General features: G+C 42.4%; 1 protein-coding gene across 1 annotated transcript; it reads left to right on the top strand.

Annotated features, from left to right (window-relative positions):
- Window positions 1–3,080: 3,080 nt before the first annotated feature.
- LOC121549469 (protein Aster-B-like) lies at window positions 3,081–7,724 on the top strand. The gene is made up of 4 exons (XM_041861267.2): window positions 3,081–3,137; window positions 6,226–6,352; window positions 6,589–6,689; window positions 7,617–7,724. The coding sequence occupies exons 1-4, from the start codon at window positions 3,081–3,083 to the stop codon at window positions 7,722–7,724; spliced, it is 393 nt and encodes a 130-aa protein (XP_041717201.2).
- Window positions 7,725–9,365: the final 1,641 nt, after the last annotated feature.

Below are 9,365 nucleotides of genomic sequence, written 5' to 3'. Positions count from 1 at the left end.
AAACATAACAATGGTCATTATGGCCAAACAGTTATATATTTGTTTCATCAGACCAGAGGACATTTCTCCAAAAAGTACGATCTTTGTCCCCATGTGTAGTTGCAAACCGTAGTCTGGGATTTTATGGCAGTTTTGGAGCAGTGGCTTCTTCCTTGCTGAGCGGCCTTTCAGGTTATGTCGATATAGGACTCGTTTTACTGTGGATATAGATACTTTTGTACCTGTCTCCTCCAGCATCTTCACTAGGTCCTTTGCTGTTGTTCTGAGATTGATTTGCACTTTTCGCACCAAAGTACGTTAATCTCTAGGAGACAGAACACATCTCCTTCCTGAGTGGTATGACGGCTGCGTGGTCCCATGGTGTTCATACTTGCGTACTATTGTTTGTACAGATGAACGTGGTACCTTCAGGCGTTTGGCAATTGCTCCCAAGGATGAACCAGACTTGTGGAGGTCTACAAAAAAATGTCTGAGGTCTTGGCTGATTTCTTTTGATTTTCCCATGATGTCAAGTAAAGAGGCACTTGGGTTTGAAGGTAGGCCTTGAAATACATCCACAGGTACACCTCCAATAGACTCAAATGATGTCAATTAGCCTATCAGAAGCTTCTAAAGCCATGACATCATTTTCTGGAATTTTCCAAGCTGTTTAAAGTCACAGTCAACTTAGTGTATGTAAACTTCTGACCCACTGGAATTGTGATACAGTGAAATAATCTGTCTGTAAACAATTGTTGGAAAAATTACTTGTCAGGCACAAAGTAGATGTCCTAACCGACTTGCCAAAACTATAGTTTGTTAACAAGAAATTTGTGGAATGGTTGAAAAACGTTTTAATGACTCCAACCTAAGTGTATGTAAACTTCCGACTTCAACTGTAAGTCATGTATGTGCGTGTGTGTGTTAGTGTAAGAGTGACATTATGTTTCTGGTGCTGCTGGTTAAACTAGTATTGCTAGGTGTCTCTGATCCCTGTGTGGAATCTGTGGCACCCCACCCTTTAGTTCTGCCTATGATTGTCCTTAGTGGAAGAAGAGGTCAGTTTGTCAGAAGACAGTAGTCACACCCTGTATCAATATCCTCTTCTCTATTGGAAAACTACAGACATGCATTCCTCTCCCTGACTAGTTATAGTGACTGAAATAATTTTGTAATGTAGATAGATAGTTTTGATAGTTGCTGGGCTGTGATTTTTTTCTGTGCATGATGAGCCCTCAAAGTTTTTTTTTTTTTTTTTGAGTTCATAACATTACCAGAAAATGGTCCCTTAAAAAAATAAATAAAAATACATTGAAATCTTTTGAGGGCTCATCATGCAGGCGGTTGAAGGCTCAGCCTTGGGTTGGAGAGATACAATAAATCATTCTCATAATTGATTGCCTATAAAACAATATATAAAAGCTTGATATATTGCATCCCCACGCCTGCCAATTAACATTATTTGATATGGGAATAGAGAGAACTGTGATTTGGTAAAGCACCTCCAGAACAAGTTCTGTGAGGGTGGAACAGAACAGAGAATTATGGATCTTTTTAGAACCATTAGACAGCCATCAGTATGCAAATGTTAATGGGCAAAGCACGACGATGGTGACATCTCCTTCATTGTATTTTCCCTTATGGGCTGGGTTAGGTGATACCTGTTGCCAGGTGTACGGATTTGTAGCACATTGGCTATATGACGCCACTGCCATTTATTTTAGGGAACCTAGATGTACACATTACTAAAGGAAATGACTGATTTAGTTTTGCATTAATGAGATCTGAGGGGGGTCAAACGGAGCCGGTGGTGACATGTTTACAGGAATCCGCGACTTCACAAACCTTCATCCCAAACTCACATACGACTCGGTGCAGAAGATAAATATCTTGTGTCGTTTCCAGGTAGGTTATGAACGTGCACCGTCTTTTAACTGCTTATTACTAATTTAGTATCCCCCAAGAGATCCGACATGGTGGATGATGAAGACGCAGGGTAAATCCATTTGAATTCAATCACTTTTTGAGAGCACCCCTTTAGATTTGAACGAAACTTTACATATATATTTGCCCATTGTATAATTCCTCAGAATGGGACTTTTTGGACCTGAATGCGAAAACATTCAGAGAGATTTACAAGATATTATGGTGCATTAAATTACTGCGGTCAAGTGAGCGAGCATACACTCGCAAAACGCGGTCAAGCCATCTGCTCTTCAGTTTCCGAGGGTGCTAGTGTGAGGCTGCAGTACCCTAAAGGCGTCAGCATGCTTCAGTTTGGCTGGCTAGGCGAATTTGAACCGAACGAGTGTGCTTGGATACTCCCTTAAAAGAACCTCGCTTGGAAAACGAGAAAAAAGCTGCAATAGTACTGTTTGTCCATTGTCCGGGTGGTGCTGTTCAGGAAATGTTAAATTATCAAAGAAAGATGTGTTTACAGACAACATACAAACACAGTACACACAGCAAGATCTAAGTGAGTTTGATATGTTTTTTTTTTGTAGATCATTTATCCAGTGTGATGACCATTGCTTGCCTTACTATACCCATATTATGCCAATTTAAAATATGGATTAATATAATACAAGTTTAAGTAAAATTGGATGGTAAACATTTTCTCACGTCTGCCACTAGTACATCACAAATCCATTGTCATTAAAAATTGCAATGCATAACATGCCCATATTATGCCAGCTACAGCATAGGAAAAGCACTAGTTTTCTGTATATTACAGTGAACTTTGAGCTAATATAATTCAATTAAATAGTAGATCACTAATCCATTGTCATTAACATTGCAAAGCATAACAATTAATTGTGTTCAAATTGAATTATATGGGTTAGGAGATAGACCTGCATAAGATGTCATTTCCATCCATATACTTCTTAGCATTGTCTGCAAAGTGTAACCCTCTTCAGGAGAGACCAGCCATGAACAGACCCCTTTATAGCAGCAAGATGTCCAGTCCAGTAGTCATTCTATAATGACTGCTGGAGGTGACCTTCTAAAGCTACCAGGTAACATGATAACACATCTCTTCTATCCAGTCAGCGGAACAGTGGGTCTGATGGACCAGGTGTCCCGGTCAGGGGTGAGCAGTGATGCCACAGATGAGAGCCTCCATGGGGGAGTACAGGTGGAGCTCTGAGGAACATGAGGTAAGATCCAGAGAGCCCTTCGCTTTACCTGTCCATGACTATCATGCACTGACCCCTACATAGTATAACATGCCATGAAGTCTGCCTATTCGCCCACCCATACAAACATAAACCCAGCATGAGGATGATGTAGCTTTAATTAGGAATTATTGATGCTATGGTTTTTAGAGATATGATTTAATGTATACTAACTTCAAACTGCACTTGCACTGTAGCACTTTTGTACTTTGTATAGTTTTATTTAATGATCTCGAGGATGATTTTCTCCTGATGGTGTTTGTCTGTTTTAATGTGGTGAAGCCAGACACATTTCCACATTGTGTGGACAATAACGTTTCCTGCCCTCTAGTGGAGAAGACGTTCCATTACATTCTGACCATTCTGCCATCTATTATGCTGACATCACTTCATCACATTTAGCTTTTGTCGCGATGTACTAGTGACAGTGTACAAAGCTCATGGGCCGATACTGTTTTTCACTGTTTTTCAGCTACATTAGTGTTCAGTTCTTGGTCTTCTCTGTATTTAATGAATAGCGAGAGCATATTGACCAACTGTCACTTTAATATATAATATGTATATACACACTGACTGTACAAAACATTAGGAACTCTTTCCATGACAGACTGACCAGGTGAATCCAGGTGAAAGCTATGACCACTTATTGATGTAATTTGTTAAATCCGTTTCAATCAGTGTAGATGAAGGGAGGAGATAGGTTAAAGAAGGAGTTTCAAGCCTTGAGACATGGATTGTATGCGTGTGTGCCATTCAGAGGGTGAATGGGCAAGACAAAATATTTAAGTGCCTGGTAGTAGGTGCCAGGCGCACCAGTTTGAGTGTGTCAAGAACTGCAACGCTGCTGGGTTTTTCACGCTCAACAGTTTCCCCTGTGTATCAAGAATGGTCCACCACCCAAAGGACATCCAGCCAACTTGACACAACTGTGGGAGGCATTGGAGTCAACATGGGCCAGCATCCCTTTGGAACACTTTTGACACCTTGTAGAGTCCATGCCCCGACAAATTGAGTCTGTTCTGAGAGAAAAAGGGGAAGCAACTCAATATTAGGAAGGTGTTTCTAATGTTTTGTACACTCAATCTGCCTTCAGAAAGTATTCAAACCCCTTGACTTTTTCCACATTTTGTTGTGTTACAGCCTGAATTTAAAATGGATTCAATTGAAATGTTGTGTCACTGGCCTACACACAATATCCCATAATGTCAAAGTGGTAATTTTTTTGTTTTTTTTGTTTTACAAATTAATAAAAAATGAAAACTGAAATGTCTTGAGTCAATAAGTATATTCAACCACTATGTTATGGCAAGCCTAAATAAGTTCAGGAGTAATAATATGCTTAGCAAGTCACATAATAAGTTGCATAGACTCACTCTGTGTATGATAAGTGTTTAACATGATTTCTGAATGACAACCTCATCTCTGTAGGCCAAATATACAATTATATGTAAGGTCCCTCAGTCAAGCAGTGAATTTCAAACACAGATGAAACCACAAAGACCAGGGAGGTTTTCCAGTGGCTAGCAAAGAATGACACATATTGGTAGATGGGATAAAAACATATATACAGTACCAGTCAAAAGTTTGGACACACCTACTCATTCCAGGGTTTTTCTTTATTTTTACTATTTTCTACATTGTGGTAAATTCAATTGATTGGACATGATTTAGAAAGGCACACACCTGTCTATATAAGGTCCCACAGTTAACAGTGCATGTCAGAGCAAAAACCAAGCCATGAGGTCGAAGGAATTGTCCGTAGAGCTCCGAGACAGGATTGTGTCGAGCAACAGATCTGGGGAAGGGTACCAAAACATTTCTGCAGCATTGAAGGTCCCCAAGAACAGAGTGGCCTCCATCATTCCTAAATGGAAGAAGTTTGGAACCACCAAGACTCTTCCTAGAGCTGGCCGCCTGGCCAAACTGAGCAATCAGGGGAGAAGGGCCTTGGTCAGTGAGGTGACCAAGAACCCGATGGTCACTCTGACAGAGCTCTAGAGTTCCTCTGTGGAGATGGGAGAACCTTCCAGAAGGACAACCATCTCTGCAACACTCCACCAATTAGGCCTTTATGGTAGAGTGGCCAGATGGAAGCCACTCCTCAGTAAAAGGCACATGACAGCCTGCTTGGAGTTTGCCAAAAGGCATCTAAAGACTCTCAGACAATGAGAAACAAGATGCTCTGGTCTGATGTAACCAAGATTGAACTCTTTGGCCTGAATGCCAAGCGTCACATCTGGAGGAAACCTGGCACCATCCCTACGTTGAAGCATGGTGGTGGCAGCATCATGCTGTGGGGATGTTTTTCAGCGGCAGGGATTGGGAGACTAGTCAGGATCGAGGAAAATATTAACGGCGCAAAGTACAGAGAGATCCTTGATGAAAACCTGCTCCAGAGCGCTCAGGACCTCAGACTGGGGTGAAAGTTCACCTTCCAACAGGACAACGACCCTAAGCACACAGCCAAGACAAAGCAGGAGTGGCTTCGGGACAAGTCTCTGAATGTCCTTGAGTGGCCCAGTCAGAGCCCAGACATGAACCCGATCTAACATTTCTGGAGAGACCTGAAAATAGCTGTGCAGCAATGCTCCCCATCTTAACCTGACAGAGCTTGAGAGGATCTGCAGAGAAGAATGCGAGAAACTCCCCAAATATGGTTGTGCCAAGCTTGTAGCGTCATACCCAAGAAGACTCGATGCTGTAATCGCTGCCAAAGGTGCTTCAACAAAGTACTGAGTAAAGGGTCTGAGTACTTATGTAAATGGGATATTTTTATATTTTATATTTAATAAATTAGCAAACATTTCTAGATACCTGTTTTTGCTTTGTCATCATGGGGTATTGTGTGTAGACTGATGAGTAAAAAAAACTGTTTAATCAATTTTAGAGTTAGGCTGTAACGTAACAAAATGTGGAAAAAGTCAAGGGGTCTGAATACCTTCCGAAGGCACTGTATATATGAAAAATAACTGAATGCAGCAGTTTCAGCCAGCATTACCTCTGTACTATAGTAATTACTATTCAAATGAGCTTTGTGATTATAATGTTATCTCTGCGGCCTGTCAATCAGATGTCCGACCGTCAGGGCCAGTGTCTGGTCGCCCCCCAAGCCCTGCCGGCCCCCACCTACAAACAGAGGGTTGAGGAGTTCAAGAAGCTGTTCAGAGAACTGCCTGAGTCAGAGAAACTCATCGTGGGTGAGTTACGTGTGTGTGAGAGAGTGAGAAATGGAGAAAGAGGGAGAGAGATGGGAGAGAGGCCCCATCCAGAAACGGACCCTATATTATCATAATCTCTCAAAAACAAAACATATCGGCACCTCTCTCACCTGCAACTTCCCTCAGCAGACTTCCTTTATACAGTTTACCTGCATATACCAGCACACCTGTACTATACTTACTTGTGTCAAGGTGCGTCCCGTGTCTTTTCCCAGACTATACCTGTGCCCTCCAGAGAGACATCCTACTGCAGGGACGCATCTACCTTTCGGAGAACTGGCTCTGTTTCTATAGCAACGTGTTTTGGGGGACAAAGGTGAGCTCACACATGGGGGAGAGAGGGAAATGGGGAGAGACAGAAAATATAAATAAAATATAGGAGTTTTCTGTTTAGGGGATTAATTAATCAGATCATGATATGCTGTAAATATGTGTATGTATTGCATTATTCTGGTCGTGTTAAATGTGTTCAATGTTCTCTGTGGTTGTAGACGGTCATATACTTTATTTAGAGAGTTGGGCCAATGCGGTTTCTCTCTGAACGTTCCGAGAGCGCCACTTTCTCCTCAATAGCCGTTGCTAAGTGATAATTAACGCTTCCGCATTGTGCTGTTTATTGCTGATAGTTTTCAATACTTATGAAGATGTCCAGTGAAAGCAGATATGCAATTTGTTGACTTGGATACACATTATCCCGAATCCTAATCAATAAAAATGTCTGTTAAATACGCTGCTCTGTTTTGCTTGTTAACAGCGGGTCATTTCATAGGGAACTTTTCGGAGGACCTCTTCTATTGTTCCATCACCAACATGTAGAGAATAAAGGCGCTAACATGGCAGAACTCTCTTAATATATGGCTCTGGTCGTAGCCTTGAATCTGGAAGTCATCACTGTGCTCTGTGGTCGTAGATAGCCTTGAATCTGACAGCACGGCTGATCCCCAATGCCATTCAGATCTGCACAGACTCAGAGAAGGTACAGGACAGTCACTCAAACACCACCTGGGTTCTGTTCAATATCCCTGGACAGTTGCACTAACGCCCTGGACCAGAGCTAAGAGACCCTGTCCTTTTCATGGTTTAACCCCTCAAGCACATTTTTTTGCTCAAGAGTAGGCCTACAGCTGCAGCACTGACAAAATAACATGTTCCTCATCCCTTCTGTCTATCCTAAATGCAAACCAATGGATGGTTACCACTGCAATAATATTAACTCAAGCGTCTGTCGCTCTCTTCCCTACAGTTGTTCTTCACTTCCTTCTCAGCCAGAGAGAAGAGTTACCAGGGAGTGTTCCGGATGTGGCAGAACACTCTGATGGACAAGGTGAGGCACAGTTCAGCGACTTCATAACCTCACCTCACTCACTGGGGCTGACTTCATAACCTCACCTCACTCACTGGGGCTGACTTCATAACCTCAACTCACTCACTGGGGCTGACTTCATAACCTCACCTCACTCACTGGGGCTGACTTCATAACCTCACCTCACTCACTGGGGCTGACTTCATAACCTCACTTCACTCACTGGGGCTGACTTCATAACCTCACCTCACTCACTGGGGCTGACTTCATAACCTCACCTCACTCACTGGGGCTGACTTCATAACCTCACCTCACTCACTGGGGCTGACTTCATAACCTCACCTCACTCACTGGGGCTGACTTCATAACCTCACCTCACTCACTGGGGCTGACTTCATAACCTCACCTCACTCACTGGGGCTGCATCCCGAATGGCACCCTATTGCCTATAAAGTGCACAACTTTTTTATTTGGTTATGTTTTATTGAACCTTTATTTCAGTTAAGAACAAATTCTTATTTACAATGATGGCCTACCAAAAGGCAAAAGGCCTCCTGCGGGGACGGGGACTGGGATTAAACAATGGCATTTCTATGACAAGGATATTTATATGAACAGTAGGAGTTATGCTAAGCACAGATCTAGGATAATCTTCCCCTCACGCAATCCTACCCTTGCTAATAAGGAAATCATAGGACGATAATATGGTAATAAGCAAAACTGGGGAGATTGGGAGGTTCTCAATTGGTTTGCTCAACTCTTCCGTCCTCCCCTCCTGACTATCCTTCACTTGTGCATCATCATACAAAGGATGTTTACAGGGGTAGAGTACCTAATGAAATGTGTAAGGTAGTAAAAAGACGTAGCTAGTTGTGACATTTTCTAGATAAAAGGATAAGTAGCATATTGTTTTTAAATATGTGTATGCTTTTCTCCTCCGAGTAAACAACTGATTCAAAGGGGTTGTGGCGGATCTCAAAACTCTTCCGAGAAGGACTCTGGTAGAATACTCCTGTGCTTCCTCGGCGGGAGGAGGCTATCAAGGAGGCGAGGACACTCCTCCATTCGCCTACTAACTAATTGACACTCTCCTCGACCACTTATCGGTTTCCGGGTCACGGAGGAGAGAGGACGGTATTTTGCCCACATTAGAATATCTCATCGAATGGCTCTGGGAGAATCTCTATTGTATACTCCTCGCCTCCTTCTCAAAACCCATTGGATGGAAAAGCCAGAGGTCCCATACCCACTAACCTTCTCCTCCAATGGGTGTTGAGGAGACGTGTAGAGAGGACCCGAGGAGGATGCAATTGAGATTCTCCCATTGATCCAGTTACATGGACACCAACTACTAGATAACCCCTCACCATGGATACTACCTGGTTATCATAGCTCTAGTCTGTCATTTCATGCAACCTATCCGGATTCCTATGTAGTTTGCAAGGCTTCTGTGACTTTACCCTGGCTGACTGCTCTAATCAGTCCTGAGTAAACACCATGCTCCTTTGACTGGCCCCATGTCATTCAGTTCTTATGCTGTATACAAGGGGAAGTGGCAGGCTGAATATTCATAATGTTATTTTTTTTATTTTTTTTTGGGGGGGTGGATCAGCTTAATATTGCAGATAGATTGTATCTTCTATCAATGTAATTGTCTGCATCACTTCCAATCCCCCATGTTTTTTATAT

Source organism: Coregonus clupeaformis, chromosome 34 (assembly GCF_020615455.1).
Source record: "Coregonus clupeaformis isolate EN_2021a chromosome 34, ASM2061545v1, whole genome shotgun sequence".
NCBI classification, from domain to species: domain Eukaryota; kingdom Metazoa; phylum Chordata; class Actinopteri; order Salmoniformes; family Salmonidae; genus Coregonus; species Coregonus clupeaformis.
Note: the sequence above shows the minus strand (reverse complement) of the source record. Positions and strands in the feature narration are given on the sequence as shown.

Bases quoted from the DNA above. Each gene is read 5' to 3' on its own strand.
- LOC121549469 (XM_041861267.2), top strand. From the start codon at position 3,081: ATGCCACAGATGAGAGCCTCCATGGGGGAGTACAGGTGGAGCTCTGAG. The intron at 3,138-6,225 runs GTAAGATCCAGA...CCTGTCAATCAG, and splicing joins GGAGCTCTGAGGAACATGAG to ATGTCCGACCGTCAGGGCCA. The intron at 6,353-6,588 runs GTGAGTTACGTG...GTCTTTTCCCAG, and splicing joins GTCAGAGAAACTCATCGTGG to ACTATACCTGTGCCCTCCAG.